Source organism: Pinus tabuliformis, chromosome 3_2, assembly GCF_031772625.1.
Source record: "Pinus tabuliformis cultivar Carrire ecotype Pingquan chromosome 3_2, CPIR1, whole genome shotgun sequence".
NCBI classification, from domain to species: Eukaryota; Viridiplantae; Streptophyta; class Pinopsida; order Pinales; family Pinaceae; genus Pinus; species Pinus tabuliformis.
In genome coordinates this window covers 263,987,573-264,013,232 of record NC_142302.1, presented here as the reverse complement: position 1 = coordinate 264,013,232, position 25,660 = coordinate 263,987,573, and the positions used below count along the sequence as shown (strand labels likewise).

At 36.1% G+C, this 25,660-nt stretch overlaps 2 protein-coding genes and 1 pseudogene across 2 annotated transcripts; all 3 read left to right on the top strand.

Moving 5' to 3' along the window:
* Positions 1 to 4,641: 4,641 nt before the first annotated feature.
* Positions 4,642 to 9,307, top strand: LOC149180675 (putative linoleate 9S-lipoxygenase 5; annotated as a pseudogene).
* A 787-nt stretch (positions 9,308 to 10,094) lies between these two features.
* LOC149180674 (putative linoleate 9S-lipoxygenase 5) lies at positions 10,095 to 11,485 on the top strand. Its single transcript, XM_089413951.1, has 2 exons — positions 10,095 to 10,348; positions 11,128 to 11,485. The coding sequence occupies exons 1-2, from the start codon at positions 10,095 to 10,097 to the stop codon at positions 11,483 to 11,485; spliced, it is 612 nt and encodes a 203-aa protein (XP_089270077.1).
* An 835-nt stretch (positions 11,486 to 12,320) lies between these two features.
* Positions 12,321 to 13,756, top strand: LOC149180673 (putative linoleate 9S-lipoxygenase 5). The gene is made up of 4 exons (XM_089413950.1): positions 12,321 to 12,574; positions 12,686 to 12,949; positions 13,155 to 13,217; positions 13,354 to 13,756. The coding sequence occupies exons 1-4, from the start codon at positions 12,321 to 12,323 to the stop codon at positions 13,754 to 13,756; spliced, it is 984 nt and encodes a 327-aa protein (XP_089270076.1).
* The last annotated feature ends 11,904 nt before the right edge of the window (positions 13,757 to 25,660 follow it).

Below are 25,660 nucleotides of genomic sequence, written 5' to 3'. Positions count from 1 at the left end.
AATTTAATATGGGATTCACTCTCATGAATGGTGGCCATCCTTTTGAACTTGGGCAAAATTTTTCTTGACCAACAGCATTAGGGTCGCCTATATAGGTACCAAGGAAGATTTCTTTGATAGGCTTTTCCTTTAGCAGTTCCTCTAGACCAGACTTAAAATCAAGCCGAATAATCTCCATCTACAAGTCATAGGTTTTTGTTGTCTCGTATGTGAATGCATTGATTTCTCGTAATGCCATCGGATTCTCAAAATAGATTGTCCTTATTGGATGCTTCAATTTAGAGCATACATGTTCCCTACCTTCATGTTCACCCATTTCAACAGAAGCATATCCTGCCCGTAGAAGATGCAGCGTTGGTTTTGTTTTTGAGATGGTACAACGAGTTAATCGCCATAGATGAGTGAGCAGGAAATCACTCTTTACGTAGCAGATTAGGGAGGATATCCACATCAAATTTTTTCCATCAATTCCACTCGAAATAGGAATAAGGACATGTTTTAAGTGATTTTAGAGTGAATGTGTTAATGTGAAAGTAGAGTTTTTATGGAGCTTTTGGAGAGATAAGGTTATGAAATATTTTTTTAATGGAGTCATAAGTGATTTTTTGAAGTCATAAGTGAATTTTTTGTTTTTGGAGTGATAAAGTAAATTTTTTTTTGTCTTTTGAGAGATAAGTGAATATTTTTATTTCTAGATAGTTGAGTCAGTTTTTTTGAAGACAGATTGCTTCAAGGAGTTCTCACAATTTGTGCTTGAGAAATTTCATTCACGATGATGTGAAGGTGAAGGTTGATGTGATTCACTACTTAATAAAAACATATCTTTTTGGTGGTGATTGTGTCCTAGATCCGCCCGAAATTGAATAAGGGGATCTTAGGTACACCATGTGTATGTTTGTGATGGTACATGATTCTTGATATTGTTTTTGTTTTGTGTCTAGTTTTGACACTAACCTTCTTGTGGTATCTTTCTAATATGGTACACACAACAAATTAGCAAATTGCATGCCCATAGTCAATTCCATTCAAGCTTATGTAATCACGCAAAACTACAAGCAATCAAGAAGCAACAATACATAATCAAGTTGTCAATGACATTTCTACATCAACATCCAATCAAGCTGTCATCCACATCAACAATTTTTGCAACAATTCAACAACATTTTTTGGAAATTGCACCTGCACCATTTCTTTAATAAGCTCAATACAAAACTGTAACTTGAAAATCATAATTTGTAAGTTGAATTGTAATCAAAGTCAAATTCAGTTGAATTGGACGGGTGCGTTCTCAGTTGTAACCGACACCCTAATTTGAATTGTTAAGGTGAATAAATTAGGTCAAATAAGTCTTCAACTGATTCATCAAGATTGAACTTGTCATTTATCTCTTGGGTGCATTTTCGACAGTGTTCGACACCCTTCCTTTTTTAAATCAGCACATTCAGTGAGTACATTCAAGAAATCACAAGTGTCAGTAATCAATCAAGCAAGTGCACATCTCTCAACATCAAGCGAGTCTAAAACTGATTGAAGGAAGCACCAAGGGAGCATGAAAGCAAGCAAGTGTGAGTTCAAACAATCAATTGTTAAAACAAGATCAAGCGAGCGTGTCAAGTAACTAAATCAAGTGCAACAGTTCAACACACAACAAGCGAGCCTGTGTAAAGTTCATTAAATCATTCTTAAAGTTTCATTCAAGTAAAGTGATCATCATCAAGCGAGCGTACAATCAGCAGTTCAAGTAAGTGTTTAAAAGCATCAGCAATCAACAACCAATACAAGCGAGCGTGTCATTTCAGTGATCGACTCAAGCAAGCAATTTTTTCAAGCACGACTTCTACGACAAGCGAGCTTGACTTCAAAGTCCCAAATTATTAACAATTTAAAGTTATCATCAGTCGGTGACATGGTGCACATCAACAAAACCACTCTTGCTAACATTCAATTGCATATTCAACATGCACATGAAACGATTGAGTTCCTTCAACTGGAGTCGCAACTGCAGGGAAATGAGTTGCAAGAGAAGCGTGTTGCTTCCAAGTCTTTCACCAATCTAGAGACAGTTGATCATTCAACTTCATTCATCCAACCAGCTTCAAGTGTTGAAGTTGTTCCAATTCAACTTTCTTCCAAACCCATCATCAAGCCATGGGAAGAAATTCAAATTAATCGAAATTGACGCGGCTTAGGATATGTCAAAGATAACGACAACTTAAATATCCCTGATTATTCAAAGCCCATTCAGTTCGTCAGTTCTGGATTACTTGAAAAAATCACCTCAGCAAGTTCTAAGCAACTTGCAGACCGACGTCAATGCACACAAACTCAAGTTGCAGACAACCCGAAATGTTCTCATTGTCAAAGAATCGGTCATCTGGAAAATCAATGTTTTGATCTCCATCCTTGTCACCATTGTGGCAAGTCAAATCATACATCAGAGAAATGTTGCAACCAATGAAAGTCAGCAAGATTGAAGATAAATTATTCATGGATTGATCCTTGGAAATGGTCATCCACAGCCAGAAGATTGTACAAGTTTTACAATCAGATTCACTCATACATATTGCAGCCAACAGTCAAATGAAGATGGTACTCTCGTGCAATTGAACGGGGGAGTACACCAGTGAAATACTCCTCCACCTACGGGGGGGAGTTCAGATATATTTTGGAGAAGATTGCCTCTTCTTTCAGCTAACAAAGGGGGTAAAATGTCAATGAACTTGACATTGGTTTTCAGACTGAAAGTCTCGACAACATCAGCGAAGCAACTAGTGGGCATCTCCATCAGCCAGTGGGCGACCATCATCAGCAAATACACCAGTGGGCGTTCATCAAATTGTGTTAGTGGACACCGGATGTTGTTTTCAAGCAAAGGACAGTTGGATCCTTTTGTGGCTTGGCACATGATGGAGTTTTCAAGTGACATTCAGAGATGAATCAGTCATGCAGTTGACTCGTGATCTCTTCATATTGTAGTTTCTTCAACATCCAGCTTTGGCAGTTTTTCAGGCAAATGTTTTTTGAGGATCAGCTTGAGAACTTGGAAGATGTTCCTCGTTCGTATTGGATTTATCACTGAGGGGGGAATGTTAGCCTCACTCTCTTAAAAATCAATAATAAATCCATATTAAATTAAATAAATAAAATCATGAGAATTCCTCAAACTAAGGAGTCTAGTTTGGATGAGAGATTCTCTCCAACTAGATCTCCTAAATTAGTGTGTAAGTTGAGAAATTGTCTCAACCAAGTAAGTCTAAGATATACGCACTATCTTAAGACCACTTGTTCATGTATTTAAATGTATTATTAAATTATTTGAATAAGAGAGAATTACATGAATATGAGAGACCACATGATGGCTCTCTGCCTTTTCCGCTAGTTTATTGTTTGTCTGTTAATTTGTTGTGCATATGGTTATATGGCTGTGTGATTCTTCTTCAAAAATAACCATTTGGAATATTTTATTATATTTGGTTTGGAGGGAAAAAAATATTTAAACTTTTATTTAGAAATAATAAATAAATAAATATTTCATTTATCATCTCAAGAAATATGGTGAAGGAATAACAAACAAATAATGATTTATTTAATTATTCCTAAGGGATTTACTCAAACTTGACAAGGAATAATAATTAATTATTCCTAGAGAAAAATAAGATAATTAATGATTTATCTATTTATTTCTCATAACTGGGTCAAATGTGACAAGGAATATTAATTAAACAAAGGTTTAATTAATTATTCCTAGAAGATAATTAAACAAATAGTGATTTATTTAATTATTCTTCATGGGTTTAATTATAAATTGCTTAACATATGTGGTTTATTAAGTAATTTCTCACAGTGAAAGCAATTTTACTATGGTAAAATTGGCCCTACATGGTGTACTTCAATCCAACTAGTAAATTATGGCTAGATGATCATTTTTTGTGATAACAGCAATTACAATATCAATGTGAGTTAAGTGTTTAGGACGTTACATGCAACACATTGAAGCTCATTTTGGCCTCCCTCTAGACCCAAGTTGCTAACCAGGAAGAAGCGAAGAGCCAATTATGGTCGAAGAATCAGACTTCCCCAAGATTGGTTGTTGGTTTCTATTTACTTCTCTCTTTCTTATTTTCTATGATGGTATTTTAGTTTTTAGTTTACAGTTGTAATATCATGTTATATGCCTCTAAACAAATTTGTTATAATTTTGATCTCTTTAGAGTTTGCTAATTTTTAGATGCTAAAAAAACTATAGTTTTGCTAATGTTCTGGTTTCACTGGTGGAAAACCATGGCAATCCAAAATATGTTTATATGATTGCATTTATGAAATGGAAGAAACTTTGCCTACCAAAAAAACTGAAAATTGAAAGAATGAAATATATATATCGATTGAATATGAAAAAATAAGAATGTGTTTACAGGTGATGTTGAATAATTTTCATGCTAAAATTATCTAATTACGCTGTAAGGCGTTTCCCCTTGAAATGAATTGCCCCAGCCGTCTCCGTGTCCTATTGTTCACCGTAGATTTGTGGTGTTAGACGATTGAACAAAGTTTGATCGTTGATCCAAAAAACGGTTCATGAAACTGAAACGGTTCATGAATTTTCGTCTCGCGGTTCTCGCTCATGGCAATGGCGGTCATTAGATGCTTATTAGTCGCCCATATTTTAATTTCCCTGAGTTGCAGTTTGAAAAGACTTTGAGAATAAGAGAAGTCGGATGTTCAGAAAACGATGGACGCGGCAGCCATTGCTGCTGCAGTTTCTCCAGCGACATCGGAACCTGGATTTTGGGTGTCGATGTTGTAAACAGTACGAGATGTGTCCCACGAGATGAGCGTTTTGGGCATCTGAAAATGTCTGATTTCTTAGCGCATTCCCTCAAGGCAATTGTTCAATTCCTGGTACCAGAGCTCAAATCGCTGTTTGATTCAACTATGAATGAGTTCGACTCCTTTAAAGACATTAAGAAGCTCTTTTCCGATGGGAAAAAGTTGCCCAACAACTCAATTCTGGAAGCTGCCAAAAATTTCATTCCCTTTGAGCTTGTCAAAGAGTTTCTTACAACAGACGGCGAAAAATTGTTCAAGTATCCCCTTCCTCAAGTTATAGCCCGTGAGTATTTCTCTTCCAAACACGTCCATGCATCTTCTTATTCTGTGCTTGATTTCTACCAGATTCTGAATAATTGAACTTACTGGAAATGGGATTAATGGGTGCAGATGACGAATTTGCATGGAGGAAAGATGAAGAATTTGCGCGCCAGATGCTGGCCAGAGTCAATCCTCTTGTTATACAGAGACTCCAAGTAATCAGCAGACCTCTAGTCCCCATCTGTCTCCTCTCTATTTTTAATTAAGCTTAGGCTACATAATTTTAATGTTGTGAATGGTTGAATTCACAGAGTTTTCCTCCGAGAAGTAAACTGGACCCTTTGATGTCTGGTCCTCAGATCAGTTCTATTACTGCTTCACACATCGAAAATAATCTCGACGGTCTAACAGTGGAGCAGGTATATTGATCCAACTCAATGCTTGTTCCTTGTAATTTGGCTTGTCTTTTGATCTGCAGCAGCAGTGAGATTCATGTATTCATAGATGGATATGATATTTTCAGGCTCTCTGGGATAACAGACTCTTCATTCTGGACCACCATGACGCCTTGATACCGCATCTGGATCGAATAAATGCTCTGTCTATCACCAAGACATATGCTTCTCGTTCAATTCTCTTCCTGAAGAAGGATGGCACATTAAGGCCAGTTGCAATCGAGTTGAGCCTACCCCCCTTCAGAAGATCGGGCAAGTGTTGGGAAGGTGTTTACTCCAGCAGAGGAAGGCGCAGAAGGAGCTCTATGGCAGCTGGCTAAAGCGTACGTGACCGTTAATGATTCTGGTTACCATCAGCTTATCAGTCACTGGTAAAACCCAAATAGCCACAACTAATAGAATACCTGCAGAATTTGTTTGATATTTACAATATCATTCTATATATAGTCCAGACTGAGACTGTAATGGTCGGATTCTTTCAGGCTCAAGACTCATGCAGTTACGGAACCATTTATTATTGCTACTAACAGACAGCTGAGTGTGATGCATCCCGTTCACAAGCTATTGAGCCCTCATTTCCGGGACACAATCAACATCAATGCTCTGGCTCGCCAGATTCTTATAAATGGCAGAGGCATTCTTGAAAGAACAGTGTTTACTAGAAAGTATGCCTTGGAGATTTCTTCGGTAGTGTACAGGCAATGGAGGCTTGACGAACAAGGGTTACCTGGAGATCTCATGAAATGGTAATCATAATTGTTGTTGTACATACACCATGGAGTTAAAGACTAAAATTTATTTAGGTCAGTGATCTAATTATTGTGCGCATTTGACCTATCATTACTTGGTTGGTGAACTATCCAACGACCAGTTTTCAATGTTGGGCTTCTCCCAATTTATTATAAATATGGACGATCTCCTTACAATTATACTGTATCTCTCTGTATACAGATTTTTTCTTTCAGTTAGTTCTGTTTTTTACTGTAATGTTTTATGTATGGAATTCAAACTCTGGTATGATGCTGTGCTGATTGGTGCTCTTTGTTTTCTAAACAGTAATCAATACTGATTAAAATCTTAGCCTCATCTTTATGTCAACCATTTGAATTTTGATTAACATTTTTACTTGAATGTGGCTACAACTTGACAGGGGTATGGCAGTGGTGGGCTCATCAATGCCCTACGGGCTGAAGCTGATGATCGAAGACTACCCTTACGTTGTGGATGGATTGGAGATATGGATCGCAATAGTTTCATGGGTTAAGGAGTACATGTCCTTGTACTACCAGAATGATGATGCAATGAAAACTGATACTGAGCTGCAAGCATGGTGGAACGAAATCAGAAATGTTGGTCACAGAGACAAGAAGGACGAGACATGGTGGTACAGCATGGAGAGCGTGGAAGAAGTTGAAAAGGCAATAACAACAATCATATGGGTGGCCTCGGCTCTTCATGCTGCAGTTAATTTTGGGCAATACCCTTACGCCGGATACATGCCTAATCGGCCCACCATAAGCAGAAGTTTCATTCCAGAAAAAGGGTCCCAAGAATAAGAAATGGCTTAGTTAAGATAGCTTATAAATGGAGGCACAAGTTCTGAGACTCTCATGGTGTTATTTCAATACATTGGCCCTGTTCAAGTTTTGAATGGTGCAGATATTAGCAGATCTGTTAGATAGTGGAGGCAGGAAATTTGCACTTCTTTTTTGTCAAACCTGGTAGCTGATAAAAGATGAGAAACAACTTAATCACACACCTGTTGGTAAAAGCCTAATACGTGGATGATTAAGATTGTTTATAGGTTTAGCCAACAGTTCTATTGGTAACATGCTTACTTTGAACTTTTGGTGATATTGTTTCATCACATAGGCTGAGTACGGTTTGGTGAATTGTTACTGGAAATATACTTAAATCAGGATAAAATATAGGTGGTAATACCTAGTTGAATGGACAGTCCCAGTATATTGGCCCTTTTGAGGATTATTACCTAACCAGTTTTTTGCCTTAGTCTGCTGGGTACATTTTTTTTTTTTTTTGGTTGGTTGTTGTTGTAATTTGTAAATTGTATAGGTGATTTTCATTCACATGCTTATTGGAATAGCTGGCTTCTTGAATAGGGCAGTCATGCAGTTGAGTATGTGAGAGGGGTTTGTAGAACACATTATCTAATGAACTCTTATGTAGAGGCAAAAAGTCTCACTCATAGCCTACTCAGGGCTTCAGATGGGAATTTCTTTTATAGATTCATGTATTCATAGATGGATATGATATTTTCAGGCACTCTAGGATAACAGACTCTTCATTCTGGACCACCATGACGCCTTGATGCCACATCTAGATCGAATAAATGCTCTGTCTATCACCAAGACATATGCTTCTCGTTCAATTCTCTTCCTGAAGGATGGCACATTAAGGCTAGTTGTAATCGAGTTGAGCCTACCCCCTTCAGAAGATCGGGCAAGTGTTGGGAAGGTGTTTACTCCAGCATAGGAAGGCGCAGAAGGAGCTCTATGGCAGCTGGCTAAAGCGTACGTGACCGTTAATGATTCTAGTTACCATCAACTTATCAGTCACTGGTAAAACCCAAATAGCCACAACTAATAGAATACCTGCAGAATTTGTTTGATATTTACAATATCATTCTATATATAGTCCAGACTGAGACTGTAATGGTCGGATTCTTTCAGGCTCAAGACTCATGCAGTTACGGAACCATTTATTATTGCTAATAACAGACAACTGAGTGTGATGCATCCCATTCACAAGCTATTGAGCCCTCATTTCCGGGACACAATCAACATCAATGCTCTGGCTCACCGGATTTTTATAAATGGCAGAGGCATTCTTGAAAGAACAGTGTTTACTGGAAAGTATGCCTTGGAGATTTCTTCGGTAGTGTATAGGCAACGGAGGCTTGACGAACAATGGTTACCTGCAGATCTCATGAAAAGGTAATCATAATTGTTGTTGTACATACACCATGGAGTTAAAGACTAAAATTTATTTAGGTCAGTGATCTAATTATTGTGCACATTTGACCTATCATTACTTGGTTAGTGAACTGTCCAACGACCAGTTTTCAATGTTGGGCTTCTCCCAATTTATTATAAATATGGACGATCTCCTTACAATTATACTGTATCTCTATGTATACAGATTTTTTCTTTCAGTCAGTTCTGTTTTTTACTGTAATGTTTTATGTGTGGAATTCAAACTCTGGTATGACGTTGTGCTGATTATTGCTCTTTGTTTTCTAAACAGTAATCAATACTGATTAAAATCTAAGCCTCATCTTTTTGTCAACCATTTGAATTTTGATTAACATTTTTACCTGAATGTGGCTACAACTTGACAGGGGTATGGCAGTGGTGGACTCATCAATGCCCTACGGGCTGAAGCTGATGATCGAAGACTACCCTTACGCTGTGGATGGATTGGAGATATGGTTCGCAATAGTTTCATGGGTTAAGGAGTACCTGTCCTTGTACTACCAGAATGATGATGTAGTGAAATCTGATACAGAGCTGCAAGCATGGTGGAACGAAATCAGAAATGTTGGTCACGGAGACAAGAAGGACGAGACATGGTGGTACAGCATGGAGAGCGTGGAAGAAGTTGAAAAGGCAATAACAACAATCATATGGGTGGCCTCGGCTCTTCATGCTGCAGTTAATTTTGGGCAATACCCTTACACCGGATACATGCCTAATCGGCCCACCATAAGCAGAAGGTTCATTCCAGAAAAAGGGTCCCAAGAATAAGAAATGGCTTAGTTAAGATAGCTTATAAATGGAGGCACAAGTTCTGAGACTCTCATGGTGTTATTTCAATACATTGGCCCTGTTCAAGTTTTGAATGATTCAGAAATTAGCAGATCTGTTAGATAGTGGAGGCAGGAAATTTGCACTTCTTTTCTGTCAAACCTGGTAGCTGATAAAAGATGAGAAACAACTTAATCACACACATGTTGGTAAAAGCCTAATACTAAGAAGGCAGGTAGAAGTGGATGATTAAGATTGTTTATAGGTTTAGACAACAGTTCTATTGGTAACATGCTTACTTTGAACTTTTGGTGATATTGTTTCATCACATAGGCTGAGTATGGTTTGGTTAATTGTTACTGGAAATATACTTAAATCAGTATAAAATATAGGTGGTAATACCTAGTTGAATGGACAGTCCTAGTATATTGGCCCTTTTGAGGATTATTACTTGAACAGTTTGTTGCCTTAGTCTGCTGAGTACATTTTTTTTTTGTTGGTTGGTTATTGTTGTAATTTCTAAATTGTATAGGTGATTTTCATTCACATGCTTACTGGAATAGTTGGCTTCCTGAATAGGGCAGTCATGCAGTTGAGTATGTGAGAGGGGTTTGTAGAACACATTATCTAATGAACTCGTATGTAGAGGCAAAAAGTCTCACTCATAGCCTACTCAGGGCTTCAGATGGGAATTTCTTTTATAGATTCATGTATTCATAGATGGATATGATATTTTCAGGCTCTCTAGGATAACATACTCTTCATTCTGGACCACCATGACGCCTTGATGCCCCATCTAGATCGAATAAATGCTCTATCTATCACCAAGACATATGCTTCTCGTTCAATTCTCTTCCTGAAGAAGGATGGCACATTAAGGCCAGTTGCAATCGAGTTGAGCCTACCCCCTTCAGAAGATCGGGCAAGTGTTGGGAAGGTGTTTACTCCAGCAGAGGAAGGCGCAGAAGGAGCTCTATGGCAGCTGGCTAAAGCGTACGTGACCGTTAATGATTCTGGTTACCATCAGCTTATCAGTCACTGGTAAAACCCAAATAGCCACAACTAATAGAATACCTGCAGAATTTGTTTGATATTTACAATATCATTCTATATATAGTCCAGACTGAGACTGTAATGGTCGGATTCTTTCAAGCTAAAGACTCGTGCAGTTACGGAACCATTTATTATTGCTACTAACAGACAGTTGAGTGTGATGCATCCCGTTCACAAGATATTGAGCCCTCATTTCCGGGACACAATCAACATCAATGCTCTGGCTCACCGGATTCTTATAAATGGCGGAGGAATTCTTGAAAGAATAGTGTTTACTGGAAAGTATGCCTTGGAGATTTCTTCGGTAGTGTACAGGCAATGGAGGCTTGACGAACAAGGGTTACCTGCAGATCTCATGAAAAGTTAATCATAATTGTTGTTGTACATACACCATGGAGTTAAAGACTAAAATTTATTTAGGTCAGTGATCTAATTACTGTGCACATTTGACCTATCATTACTTGGTTGGTGAACTGTCCAACGACCAGTTTTCAATGTTGGGCTTCTCCCAATTTATTATAAATATGGAAGATATCCTTACAATTATACTGTATCTCTCTGTATACAGATTTTTTCTTTCAGTCAGTTCTGTTTTTTACTGTAATGTTTTATGTATGGAATTCAAACTCTGGTATGATGTTGTGCTGATTAGTGCTCTTTGTTTTCTAAACAGTAATCAATACTGATTAAAATCTGAGCCTCATCTTTGTGTCAACCATTTGAATTTTGATTAACATTTTTACCTGAATGTGGCTACAACTTGACAGGGGTATGGCAGTGGTGGACTCATCAATGCCCTACGGGCTAAAGCTGATGATCGAAGACTACCCTTACGATGTGGATGGATTGGAGATATGGTTTGCAATAGTTTCATGGGTTAAGGAGTACATGTCCTTGTACTACCAGAATGATGATGCAGTGAAATCTGATACAGAGCTGCAAGCATGGTGGAACGAAATTAGAAATGTTGGTCACAGAGACAGGAAGGACGAGACATGGTGGTACAGCACGGAGAGCGTGGAAGAAGTTGAAAAGGCAATAACAACAATCATATGGGTGGCCTCGGCTCTTCATGCTGCAATTAATTTTGGGCAATACCCTTACGCCGGATACGTGCCTAATTAGCCCACCATAAGCAGAAGGTTCATTCCAAAAAAAGGGTCCCAAGAATAAGAAATGTCTTAGTTAAGATAGCTTATAAATGGAGGCACAAGTTCTGAGACTCTCATGGTGTTATTTCAATACATTGGCCCTGTTCAAGTTTTGAATGATTCAGAAATTAGCAAATCTGTTAGATAGTGGAGGCAGGAAATTTGCACTTCTTTTCTATAAAACCTGGTAGCTGATAAAAGATGAGAAACAACTTAATCACACACCTGTTGGTAAAAGCCTAATACTAAGAAGGCAGGTAGAAGTGGATGATTAAGATTATTTATAGGTTTAGCCAACAGTTCTATTGGTAACATGCTTAATTTGAACTTTTGGTGATATTGTTTCATCACATAGGCTGAGTACGGTTTGGTGAATTGTTACTGGAAATATACTTAAATCGGGATAAAATATAGGTGGTAATACCTAGTTGAATGGACAGTCCCAGTATATTTTCCCTTTTGAGGATTATTACTTGACCAGTTTATTGCCTTACTCTGCTGAGTACATTTTTTTTTTGTTGGTTGGTTGTTGTTGTAATTTGTAAATTGTATAGGTGATTTTCATTCACATGCTTACTGGAATAGTTGGCTTCTTGAATAGGGCATTCATGCAGTTGAGTATGTGAGAGGGATTTTTAGAACACATTATCTAATGAACTCTTATGTAGAGGCAAAAAGTCTCACTCGTAGCCTACTCAGGGCTTCAGATGGGAATTTCTTTTATAGATTCATGTATTCATAGATGGATATGATATTTTCAGGCTCTCTAGGATAACAGACTCTTCATTTTGGACCACCATGACGCCTTGATGCCCCATCTGGATCGAATAAATGCTCTGTCTATCACCAAGACATATGCTTCTCATTCAATTCTCTTCCTGAAGAAGGATGGCACATTAAGGCCAGTTGCAATCGAGTTGAGCCTACCCCCTTCAGAAGATCGAGCAAGTTTTGGGAAGGTGTTTACTCCAGCAGAGGAAGGCATAGAAGGAGCTCTATGGCAGCTGGCTAAAGCGTACGTGACCATTAATGATTCTGGTTACCATCAGTTTATCAGTCACTGGTAAAACCCAAATAGCCACAACTAATAGAATACCTGCAGAATTTGTTTGATATTTACAATATCATTCTATATATAGTCCAGACTGAGACTGTAATGGTCGGATTCTTTCAGGCTCAAGACTCATGCAGTTACGGAACCATTTATTATTGCTACTAACAGACAGCTGAGTGTGATGCATCCCGTTCACAAGCTATTGAGCCCTCATTTCCGGGACACAATCAACATCAATGCTCTGGCTCGCCAGATTCTTATAAATGGCGGAGGCATTCTTGAAAGAACAGTGTTTACTGGAAAGTATGCCTTGGAGATTTCTTCGGTAGTGTACAGGCAATGGAGGCTTGACGAACAAGGGTTACCTGCAGATCTCATGAAAAGGTAATCATAATTGTTGTTGTACATACACCATGGAGTTAAAGACTAAAATTTATTTAGGTCAGTGATCTAATTACTGTGCACATTTGACCTATCATTACTTGGTTGGTGAACTGTCCAACGACCAGTTTTCAATGTTGGGCTTCTCCCAATTTATTATAAATATGGACGATCTCCTTACAATTATACTGTATCTCTCTGTATACAGATTTTTTCTTTCAGTCAGTTCTGTTTTTTACTGTAATGTTTTATGTATGGAATTCAAACTCTGGTATGATGTTGTGCTGATTAGTGCTCTTTGTTTTCTAAATAGTAATCAATACTGATTAAAATTTGAGCCTCATCTTTGTGTCAACCATTTGAATTTTGATTAACATTTTTACCTGAATGTGGCTACAACTTGACAGGGGTATGGTAGTGGTGGACTCATCAATGCCCTACGGGTTGAAGCTGATGATCGAAGACTACCCTTACGCTGTGGATGGATTGGAGATATGGTTCGCAATAGTTTCATGGGTTAAGGAGTACCTGTCCTTGTACTACCAAAATGATGATGCAGTGAAATCTGATACAGAGCTGCAAGAATGGTGGAACGAAATCAGAAATGTTGGTCACGGAGTCAAGAAGGACGAGACATGGTGGTACAGCATGGAGAGCATGGAAGAATTTAAGGCAATAACAACAATCGTATGGGTGGCCTTGGCTCTTCATGCTGTAGTTAATTTTGGGCAATACCCTTACGCCGGATACATGCCTAATCGGCCCACCATAAGCAGAAGGATCATTCCAGAAAAAGGGTCCCAAGAATAAGAAATGGCTTAGTTAAGATAGCTTATAAATGGAGGCACAAGTTCTGAGACTCTCATGGTGTTATTTCAATACATTGGCCCTGTTCAAGTTTTGAATGATTCAGAAATTAGCAGATCTGTTAGATAGTGGAGGCAGGAAATTTGCACTTCTTTTCTGTCAAACCTGGTAGCTGATAAAAGATGAGAAACAACTTAATCACACACCTGTTGGTAAAATCCTAATACTAAGAAGGCAGGTAGAAGTGGATGATTAAGATTGTTTATAGGTTTAGCCAACAGTTTTATTGGTAACATGCTTAGTTTGAACTTTTGGTGATATTGTTTCATCACATAGGCTGAGTACGGTTTGGTGAATTGTTACTGGAAATATACTTAAATTAGGATAAAATATAGGTGGTAATACCTAGTTGAATGGATAGTCCCAGTATATTGGCCCTTATGAGGATTATTACTTGAACAGTTTGTTGCCTTAGTCTGCTGAGTACTTTTTTTTTTGTTGGTTGGTTGTTGTTGTAATTTGTAAATTGTGTAGGTGATTTTCATTCACATGCTTATTAGAATAGTTGGCTTCTTGAATAGGGCAGTCATGCAGTAAAAATATTTGCAGTGGAGGCCCTCAGCCCAACAACCATTTTAGCCAGCCTTGGAAGGCAAATAGTTGAGTTCAAACATGATGAAAATTTAATTCCATGTATACAAAAGCATGTATTAGGTGTTGATAATGGCTAGAAATATGAATTGAAGATGTATATACCTCCTTCTGTACAAAAGTGAACAAAAGAGGCAAAGGTATAAGGTTCACCTCAAATTTTCTTGCAAGTTCAATCCACTATAGGATGTGAAAGGAAGTGTCATAATGCTAAGAGCGAAAATAGGGGAAGGAAGAAACTAATAATTTCAAAAATTTTAGCTTTCTATCCATACCTTGATTTGTTCTAATAAAATAAATATTAATTGTTTGACGGCATCCAGGGAGCTATCTGGTAATAATAATATTATTATTATTAGTATTATAATAATAATAACAATGGAAAGGTGGGGAAGGAAGAAACTAATAATTTCAGAAATTTGGACCTTTTATCCTAGCTTTATTTGTTCTTCAAATCCAACTAATATTTTGTACATCCAACTTATGGTGAACCAACAGCTTGAAAGCCAATTGCAAGTCATTCAGCCAACAACGATCTATAAGCATGCCATAGTAGTATGTCTCTGCATATTCTCAATAGTGATTCCACTTTCATATTTATTATTCCCCACTTGGACAGAGTGATGACACAAGGGGTTTCTACATGTTGACCAGCCGTGTAAATTGGATCTTATAAATTATAATTCTTGTTTTCAATTTATTTAGTACCCATTGAAGAAAAACTAAAATAGTTGAAGGGTTGAGATGAAAGGCTAAAACAGTTATTCGTATGTTTTTAAAAAATATCCATACATTCTGGTCGAATCCGTCTGTGAGGGTTGAATCTTTCCTCCATGTCAATCTCTGATTTGGTGGAAGAACACCCGACCGCTGCCCCTTGAAGAACATAATGCTCTTTGAGAGGGCATCTTTGTAGTCAAAATTTCCATTGCCAGGGAAAGAAGAGTCTAGCACCTCTCTGTAAGGTTCACCTCAAATTTTCTTGCAAGTTCAATCCATTGTAGAATGTGAAAGGAAGTGTCATAATGCTAAGAGCGAAAAAGAGGGGAAGGAAGAAACTAATAATTTCAAAAAAATTAGCTTTCTATCCGTACCTTGATTTGTTCTAATAAAATAAATATTAATTGTTTGACGACATCCAGGGAGCTATCTGGTAACAATAATATTATTATTATTAGTATAATAATAATAATAATAACAATGGAAAGGTGGGGAAGGAAGAAACTAATAATTTCATAAATTTGGACCTTTTATCCTAGCTTTATTTGTTCTTCAGATCCAACTAATATTTTGTACATCCAACTTATGGTGAACTAACAGCTTGAAAGCCAATTGCAAGTCATTCAGCCAACAACGATCTATAAGCATGCCATAGTATTATGTCTCTGCATATTCACAATAGTGATTCCACTGTCATATTACTATTCCCCACTTGGACAGAGTGATGACACAAGGGGTTTATACATGTTGACCAACCATGTAAATTGGATCTTATAAATTAAAATTCTTGTTTTCTAGCCTTCTGTTTTTGTAGATACCAATTGTGTAGTTGATGGCATACTTTTTATAAATAAATTTCCATGGCTATTACAGTTCAATTAAGAGCCAATCTCTTACAGAGTTTAGAGTTGAATTCATCTGTAAATGCCTTTGATTTAGGGAGTGATCTAGAAAAGACTTCAATGCCTAACAAGACTGTGATAATCACAACCATAAACGCAGCTTGGGCAGAAGAAAACAGTGTACTAGATTTGTACATGCAAAGCCTTCAAATAGTTAATTATTCATGTTCTCCTCGTTGTAGTGGACCAAGGGTCATTTAATCGTTGCCAACATATTCATCACACTGCTATATTTTGCTGAAAGAAATATTTGATTTCAATGAATCTGCCTCTGCATACCAAGACTGGCGTGAATGGTAAAAGTCAATGAATCTGCCTCTGCGTGCAACTAGAAGTTGTTGGATGAAAATCTCTGTTTTAAAGGAAAGAAATGGAATGGTTTTTTTGTTATTTGGATTACCAAAATAAATGGCTTAGTTAAGATAGCTTATAAATGGAGGCACAAATTCTGAGGCTCTCATGGTGTTATTTCAATATATTGGCCCTGTTCAAGTTTTGAATGATTCAGAAATTAGCAGATCTATTGGATAGTGGAGGCAGGAAATTTGCACTTCTTTTTTGTCAAACCTGGTAGCTGATAAAAGATGAGAAACGAATTAATCACACACCTGTTGGTAAAGGCCTAATACTAAGAAGGCAGGTAGAAGTGGATGATTAAGATTGTTTATAGGTTTAGCCAACAGTTTTATTGGTAACATGCTTAGTTTGAACTTTTGGTGATATTGTTTCATCACATAGGCTGACTACGATTAGCATAGTATTTTTCTTTGTTTACATGTATTCCCATGATTTGGCAGACATTTATGTTGCACTGGTTGTGAGTTGTTAATGGTTTCGAATGTGGATTAGGATTAAATAGCTCTTCGAGGAAATGTAATGATATGCTGGATTTCCAGTTGATCAATTTGCTAGCTTTTCTAGATGTACTTATCATACAGCGGACAAAGTGAAGAGAGGCTTTGTAACAAGGAGAAGCTGCATCGGCTTCAGACCTTTTCTGTTGTGGCCTGCCCTGTTTATACTTACCCTGTTGCACTATATGCTTGTAGATATGCAAATTAATAACTGAGAATACTTTGAAATTGGTTTCAAAGTACGAGTTTAGTGAATGTCATGTTCTAAAGCTTATTGTGTCCATTCTATTTAGAGATATCTCAGGCTAAGGATGTGTCGACACTTTAGCCTTTAGGTGAAGGCTTATCATCCAAAGATCATATTGTATCTACACTTTCTTTGTATCATAAATATGCGGTTTCACTAAGATCAATAATTTTCATAGTGGAGCAATGCCAACGGATTTGGGACTTTATAACCTGAATTTTAGTAATTACCTTTGCTGATTTGATATGTCGGGTCTTAGGCCATCCAAACCAACTTACAATTTTAGTTATAACTTTATAATTTTCCTTGGAATGTAAATGAAGGGAATGTCAACTAAAGCAGGAGGCTTACGAGACTGTACTAAAGTTTTCTTTGTTGCTTCCTTAAAGACTATATGTTATATAAGAATCACAAATTGACAGAATGAGTTCAACCAGACCAGGAGGCTTGCAGTACTGCATTGAACTTTTATGCTTGCATCATTTTAGACAATATATGTCATATAAGCATCACAAATTGATAGAATGAACTACTGGTAATGGAGTTGAATTAGACATGCAGGTTACATTTACTCTGATATAATAAACTTTTTGTGTACTGGTGTTTAGATATGATTTGATGTGCTACTAGTGTAATAGTGGTTATTGTCATTGTAAGTAAGGTGATTATACCAGCAAATTTTTTATTAACTCGGCAGCAAGTGTGGCCTCCCCTTGTATGGGAATAATGCAATGAAATGTTGTTGACTATCACCATTGAGAACAACCCACGGCTATATCATCAATTATTCTTAATACATACATATTTTTCTTGTAATTTTGCCCAGCCCACCATAGAATTTTGGTGCATGTTGAAGGTGGCTGCTTATTTCAAATTGGGGAACTTGGCTTAAAATTATGAGTTCCAAACTTAAATCCAATTTCAATGAGCTGGCTACACATCTAATTTGTTGAACTTCAACCTTGGGAACTAAGACAGATGCTGACTCTTTTTGCTGTGTCATTTGTTTCTTCTTTCTAAATGATGATGTGCCCAACCACATACTAGCACTTACAATAATATATTCATCTAAATTTGTATACTCAACTATTCAACAAGTTACAAGTAACAAAACTCAGCTATTGTTTTCTATAACTAAAGCCTGGAAAGTAAACTTCACATGTTAGTATACCCAACTATTCAACAGTTAACAAGTAACAAAACTCAGCCATTGTTTTCTATATCTAAAGCCTGGAAAGTAAACTTCACACGTCATGTCATAAGCTATAATATTTTGGCTTTAGCAGACCATATAGGGAATTAGTAAAACCACAACAGAATTTAAGAAACCATGCAGTGTAACTTACAACACTACAGTGAATCACATAACAAACTTTAGTGGACAATCATACCTGGGAAATGCTAGTTTCAGAAAGTAACAAATATGTTGAGATGACCAAATGGTGGCAAAATGCCTCACACAGTTTCTTATGATGTACTACCAAAATGCTCTTCAATGCATCTCTCTTATCTATGACTCTTCAATGTGCCTCATCCCTCAATCAATTGTGACTACTAAATACACCTTGGTCCTCCTCACACTAGATTCACAATGTTGCTTTACTTACACAATGACTCATAATACAACATGATGTGAAATGCCAAATAATACCTAACAAATGTGTATTCTCCATGATGAAGTAGCTAATTTATAGATAAAAACTAACACTTTAAAACTGTTTTATAGTTTTTTGGAAGCATCATGAAATTGACATTGAAACAGTGAGAAAACATCATCAAGAATGCAAAAATTTAGGGCCCACGAACTTGAAAGCTTGTAGGTGATTCTGTTAGATTAAGAAAGCTTGTATTGGAAACTCGATTTAAAATGTTACCAAATTCCATTCCTAGGTCTCGAAGCTCGCAAGTTCTCTATTCTTCATGATGGAGTAGCAATAATCTCTGTTCTTCACGATGGAGTAGCTATTTTATAGATAGAAATTAAAACTTATAAAATTGTTTTGTAATTTTTTTTGGAAGCATCATGAAATTGACATTGAAACAGTGAGAAAACATTATCAAGAATGCAAAAATTTAGGGGCCATGAACTTGAAAGCTTCTGGGTGATTCGCGCCAGTTTGTATTGGAAACTCCATTTAAAAATGTTACCAAATTCCATTCCTGGGTCTTGAAGCTCCCAAGTTTTGTGTTGTAGTTTTTAAGGACATTTAATATCCTCATGGCTTATATTACTATTCCCTAAAGAAGGAATCTTCCATAACAATCCTCTATGCGTGTACGCATTTATTTGAAACTTTGATGTTCAATCATGTTTCCCTTGTAAAATGTTACCAAATACCAAATTCCATTCCTGGGACTTGAAGCTCCCAAGTTCTGTGCTTTAGTTTTTAAGGACATTTAATATCCTCATGGCTTATATTACGATTCCCTGAAGAAGGAATCTTCCATAATAATCCTCTATGCATGTACGCATTCGTTTGAAACTTTGATGTTCAATCATGTTTCCCACACAAAGGTAGACCATTTTTTTCCAGTCTTATCTAAAGAGGTCACAATTTTGTCTGGACGGAAAATTCCGAAATTTGATTGTGGGAGTGTTTAAATTTTTTTTGGATGGCGGAAATGGATTTAGCATCCATCATGAATGCCTGGGCACCCAAAATACTGAAGCTTGACCGCTGTAATTGACATTTAAAAAAAAAATTAGCTGGATTTTTTCAAAATCATGCTGTAATTTCTATCATTTTCTGTGCAAAATTAAGGCACTCAAAATTCTAAAACGTGACAACTATAATCCACATTTTCAAAAAATTTAGCTAAATTTTTTCAAAATCATGCTGGAATTTTTATTATTATCATCATGGCTCCAACAATTTTTCATGCATTTTCAAATATGGAACGACGACCATGATGTTGTTCACAATGTCGTATCGTTTCTTTCACCTCTTCCATTACAATATAATAGTATTTTCTAATAACACCATAAATAGGTAGCATATGGAAAAATTACATCTCGGAAGACAAGAAAAAAAAAAAAAAAAACGTACAAAAACAACAACATGGATAATGGATAACCTCTACAAGACATTACTATTATTTACCAAATAGCCATATTCGAATACACATAACTAATCATTTCAAGTATAACTCATTACCATCCACCCTAGCTTTCAACAATGTCCATTCATATGTTGCTTTTTTCCCACACACTACTATTATTTACAAAATATCCATATTCAAAATACACATAAGTAATACTTTCAACTCTAACTCATTATCATCCACCCTTTCCTTCAACAATCTCCATTCACATGTCGCTATTCTTCCACAAACTATTATTATTTACAAAATATCCATTTTCAGAATACATATAACTAACTATTGCAATTGTAACTCGTTATCATCCACCGTTGTTTTCGACAATGTCCATTCACATGTCCCTATTCTTCCCCACTCTATGCTATTCTTCCCCACTCTATGCCTTACGGCGTTTCCTTTGCAACATAAGGTGCAAATGCTAGTTAATGATTATTACATACTGAATTATATGGTTATGTGATGTACTATGAGCATGAGTTATTTTTGACACATATAAAGTCAAACAACCAAGTAGTATCAGTACCTTATGGGAACCCATACCCATGAACGAGGGTCCTTACGAAGTTCTAAATATGGGTAGAGGACACAAATGTATCTCCATTATGCCTATATTAGCTAACCTAGACTTGTTTGTACTACTTGATATTGGAGAGCCATGCAGTCCATTAAAGGATACGAGTCTTAAAATATTGAAGTTTGATCAAACTCTTAGAGCAATGTATTAACTTTGATGCCTATTGTAAGCACCCATGCAATGAGTTGTCATACCATTCCATGTGACATATAAAACATGTCTTAATAGAGAAACTTGTGATATTGAGAGTATGATCATTCAAGCACTAGATGGGGGGACAAGGGCTATGAATGATAAAGGATTGAACAGATTCTCTAAGCACAAGAGGATAAACGAGGCTATAAATGAAGAGATAGTTATAGAGATAATTGATGTTTTAGTTTGTAGATGTAGTCTGGATTGAAAATGACATGATTCCACCAATTGTGGTTTTGTTTATTTATATCATAAGCTAGCATTTTATTGTATACCACTTCATGATGAGGTGTCCCAAAGGGTAAATACATGTGGCACCCATTGTTATTGATTATTATTGACTTTGTCTGATATTATTTTTAGTGTCGCAAAATCATCTCATATTTAAATAATTACTCTAGATACATAGTGTGCATGTGTCTTCATATGTGAATGATTGAATAATTGCATTTGTCATGAAATACCTAAGACTGGAATACGTTTATATGTGCATATTAAAATATAAATTATCATTTGGACTCTATGAGTTCAATGATGATCAATAAGTGGAAGCTATGGACTTCCAATTTGTAGTCCTTTGGTTCTTTCATCTCCCTTACTACATAGTTATTAGTGGTAGTTGAAATTTGTTATATTTTTGCTTAGTCATGTGCGGTTTAGTTTTGTTATGAAAAAACTTGAAAATTTAAGCTTTGAGTCTTTTACGAAGGAGCATATTGATGTAAGTTGAATTTATTGTTCTTGCTCTAGTTGATTATATAGTTTTTTGGACAATGTTTTGGAATTTGGTCAATCCTTTAGCGACAACCACATGTAAAATCTTTTTCAAGGTTATTAAAAAAAATCTTGTAAAAAAAACAATATACATAATAATGAGAAAAAGGAACGAAAACCAAGTATAATATCAATATAGATGTGCTAAAATACGCATATAACAATAGTATAGTAATATTAAAAAATGAAACATAATTCAATGAAAATATGGGATTTGCTTAATCTGAATCAAAAGTGTAAGAGGTTTAAGTCAATCTTGCATGGAAACAACTTGGCGTGACTTTGATTAATTAAAAATAATAATAATATACCAAGAGGGGAAAGTGAAAAGAAGGGGAGGGAAAATTGTTTGGGGGATTTCACTTCTATTCTTTTATGTTTGGTGTTTTCTATTCAGAAGGAGGGGAAAGTTAGTATTCTTTTTCCTTCTAGTTTAGTTTGTGGTATGTTGTTTCTACAAGAGTTTGTTATTCTTGTAGAGAGAGACTTTTATAATTAGTGTGAGAGATGAATGTGCATTTTGTTTAAATGATTGAGTGAATTGTATATGGCCCATTGTTCAAGTAGATATTTGTGGTTAAGGATAGGTAATTGAATAACAAGAGGAGGAGGAGGACTAGGGTGGTGAAAGTAATTGACTACTGAGAGGGTGAGTGAGGTTAAGAAGGTGAAAGTTGAGGAAATTAATTTAGTAATTCTGGAAGCTGGTATAGTTTTGGTGCTAGTAGACTCAAGGTCCCTTATTGATTCCGCCATCTTCCACCAATTGTAAATAGTTATTCTTCATTAAAGAAATCCTGGTTGGTTTGTGAAGCGGGTTAGTATATTTCAATTTTTGTTTGCTAGTTTTCATGGTATGCAAATTCATGATAGTAATAGTAATTTATTGGTAGCTAGCTAAATTGTATGTATATAAAATCCATAAACAATAACTTAATAATGGTCTTATTATTGATATTTTAAGTGGTTCTATATAAAATTTGATCTCTTTGTTGTAACTGTCATGATTACAACAAGTCGATTCTAAATATAGATAGAGTTGTGTTGATCACAACCTTCATATAATGTCAGTGTGAGAAATAAGAGTGGGAAACTATATTAAACTAGACATGGGAAAGACAATCCTTGTAGATGAAATTAGACTAATAGAGCCTAATATAATTCAACTTATGATCTATGAGTTGTCATGGATATTCCACTAGAATAATTCATCACAACGAATCTTTTAATATTTTGAAATATTTTATTTTGTAGTTTATTTCTTTATATATTAGATTATTATTACTAGCTTAGTATTCAAATTTATGAAAAAAAATGAAATACGAAAATGAAAGAATAAGCAAATGAACACACCATCCACACAAATGAACACAAGCCATACCTTGGGAAACCTGAAATGGGAGAGAACCAAGCTAGAAGGCGAGGTCAATGCTCTAGTCTCTTTTCTTCAGTTGTGAAATGTAAGTAAAAAGTAACAGGCACTAACTATGGAGTTGTCTTTGACATTGTGGCTTGAATGACTACCACATAGTCTTCTACCTCCTCTACTATGCTCTAAAATCCCACTCTTGGATGCTCTACTCAATTATGAAACAAGCACAATGCTCAAAGAATGAAACATCTTCTCTTCACAGGGGTTCAATATTTAGCATGGCCTCATAGTCATAAAAATGTTAGAATCAAGGTTTTTGTATGCCTTGACCCTCAACTAATGTTAGGATTTTTGGACTCTATAAAATATTCTCAAATATATACACATTATTAGACCCACATATGTGAATAATGGCAATTTATGTGGCGTCCACTCAGTACCATGGTGGTCAACAAACTAATTCGACTTGTGTGAGGCATAACTTTCACATACAAGCTCTAATTGCGGTTATTTTCAAATTATTGGAAAGATCTATGTATGTAAAATGGCATTGAGGAGCTAAAGCCATCCTCATAAGTTTTTGATCCCAAAAGTGTTTCTTGCTACCTTAAATTGAATTTCAAAAGTTTCAGACCCCAAATCTCCAATTGGGACCTAACATCAAAATGGGCCCTACAAGCTAATTCCTCCAAAGTACCAAGATAGATAAAAAAAAAAAAATTATATAATGATTCATTTTAAACCATACCTCCCCATTGAAGAAGGTTGTGGTCCCAAAATATTTTACTAAATGAGCCGAGGAAATTTTTCTTCTAACTTCTCTTTGGAATACCATTTTGCCTCATCTAGAAATTGTCCTTTCAACCATGTTTGGCAAAGTTCATGTTGCCCTTGATTGATAGTTCTATAATTCTTATACAACATTGTACTTTTTGCTAACTTTGCTTAAGCTTCTAGTGCTAAGTCCCGCATGTTAAGTAAGACTCATTCCTTAGTTTGATCGAACATGGAAGGCTCATATACTTTCATATTTTCCACATTCATTGCTAATCAAATGTGCATGTATGTAAGTAGACTGACCCCATGGGCATTATTTCTCACCTTCTTCAATACTTCAAAAGGATCATACCATAGAGATTTGATCTTATTACTAGGACCCTATACCCTTTCTTTGATCATATGTGACCAAAATCTATCTCTCATCTTGAATGTGTTATTGATTCTATGCCAATCATGTCAAGTCTTGCACTTTTCTTATGATTTTTTCAATGTATCCTATACTTGAAAATGCATTTGCCTAACTTTTCCACGCATTTTTATACTTTAAATGATTCTCCTGTGATGCCCTCTTGAACTCCTCTTTGTTATCCATATACAACATACAAGGGCAAAGGTGACAAATACCCAAAGCAAGTTTCAAAATGGGACTTACCAATGGAAGATTGGACTACTCTATTACAATAATATTGAATATAGATTGTATTTTCATTATGAGTCTTTGGAAGCTTCTGATTGTAACCCATCAAAAGTTGAAGAAATTTCATATTTACTACTTCAATCTTCCCATTTGTTTATGGATGGAAAACTATAGATCTCTTCAACTTGGTGTCCATCCTTCCCCCAAGTGTGGCCCAAAAGATACTATGAAATTTGGTGTTCAAGCTTGATATTATGTTCCTTGATATCCCGAAGCGCACCCATACCTATTTAAAATATATATTTGTTGATTTTTTATTTTCATAGTCTTTTTACCAGGCATAAGAATGCACATCTTGTTGAAACTATCAACTACTACAAATGCAAAGTCATGTCCTTTCTTGGTTTTTGGAAAACCACCCAATAAATCCACAAAGATGTTATCCCAAGGTTCAGTGGCTATAGTTAAGTACTGGTATAAACATTTCTTTCTTTCAGATACTAAGCTACACCTTCATACATTATGGGTCAATACACATACCTTTGCAAGTTGGAAACTATCTTCTCAACACCAAAATGTTCTATAACCTTGGAGGTGTGAGCCTTTCTAATCAAATATAATCCTTCACCTTTGAGAACACATAACTTGTCTAGCCTATAAAGCAAACCATTATAAATATGATAGTCAACCTTACCATCACCTTCTTCTCTGTGAATTTGGCATTGTAGTTGCTAAAACACCTCCTTAAAATCCCCATCTTTTACTTGTGTGTCTTTGTAACCATCATGGATAAATGTCCCGATGTGCATGAAAGTTCCCAAAATTTTAATATTAGATGTGGGTGGGGTTGAAAGCATACTTACCAACTTATTAGTGTTTCCCTTATCATATTGATGACTAGATGAAAATTGTTGCAAAAACCCATCCACCTATAGTGTTTTGTTTATTTATGCTCTTGGCTTGCAAGTACTACAATAGTTGGTAATCAATGTTGATAATGATTTCCTTTCCCATTAGATAACACTTCCACTTCTTAACAACTTAAACTAGGGCATAGAGTTCCATATCATCTGCAGGGTAGTCCAAGAATCAATTATTAAAC

Coding starts and splice junctions, on each gene's coding strand:
- LOC149180674 (XM_089413951.1), top strand. CDS start 10,095: ATGCCCCATCTAGATCGAATAAATGCTCTATCTATCACCAAGACATAT. Junction 10,349..11,127: donor CATCAGCTTATCAGTCACTG/GTAAAACCCAAA, acceptor ACAACTTGACAG/GGGTATGGCAGTGGTGGACT.
- LOC149180673 (XM_089413950.1), top strand. CDS start 12,321: ATGCCCCATCTGGATCGAATAAATGCTCTGTCTATCACCAAGACATAT. Junction 12,950..13,154: donor CCTGCAGATCTCATGAAAAG/GTAATCATAATT, acceptor CTCTGTATACAG/ATTTTTTCTTTCAGTCAGTT. Junction 13,218..13,353: donor TGTATGGAATTCAAACTCTG/GTATGATGTTGT, acceptor ACAACTTGACAG/GGGTATGGTAGTGGTGGACT.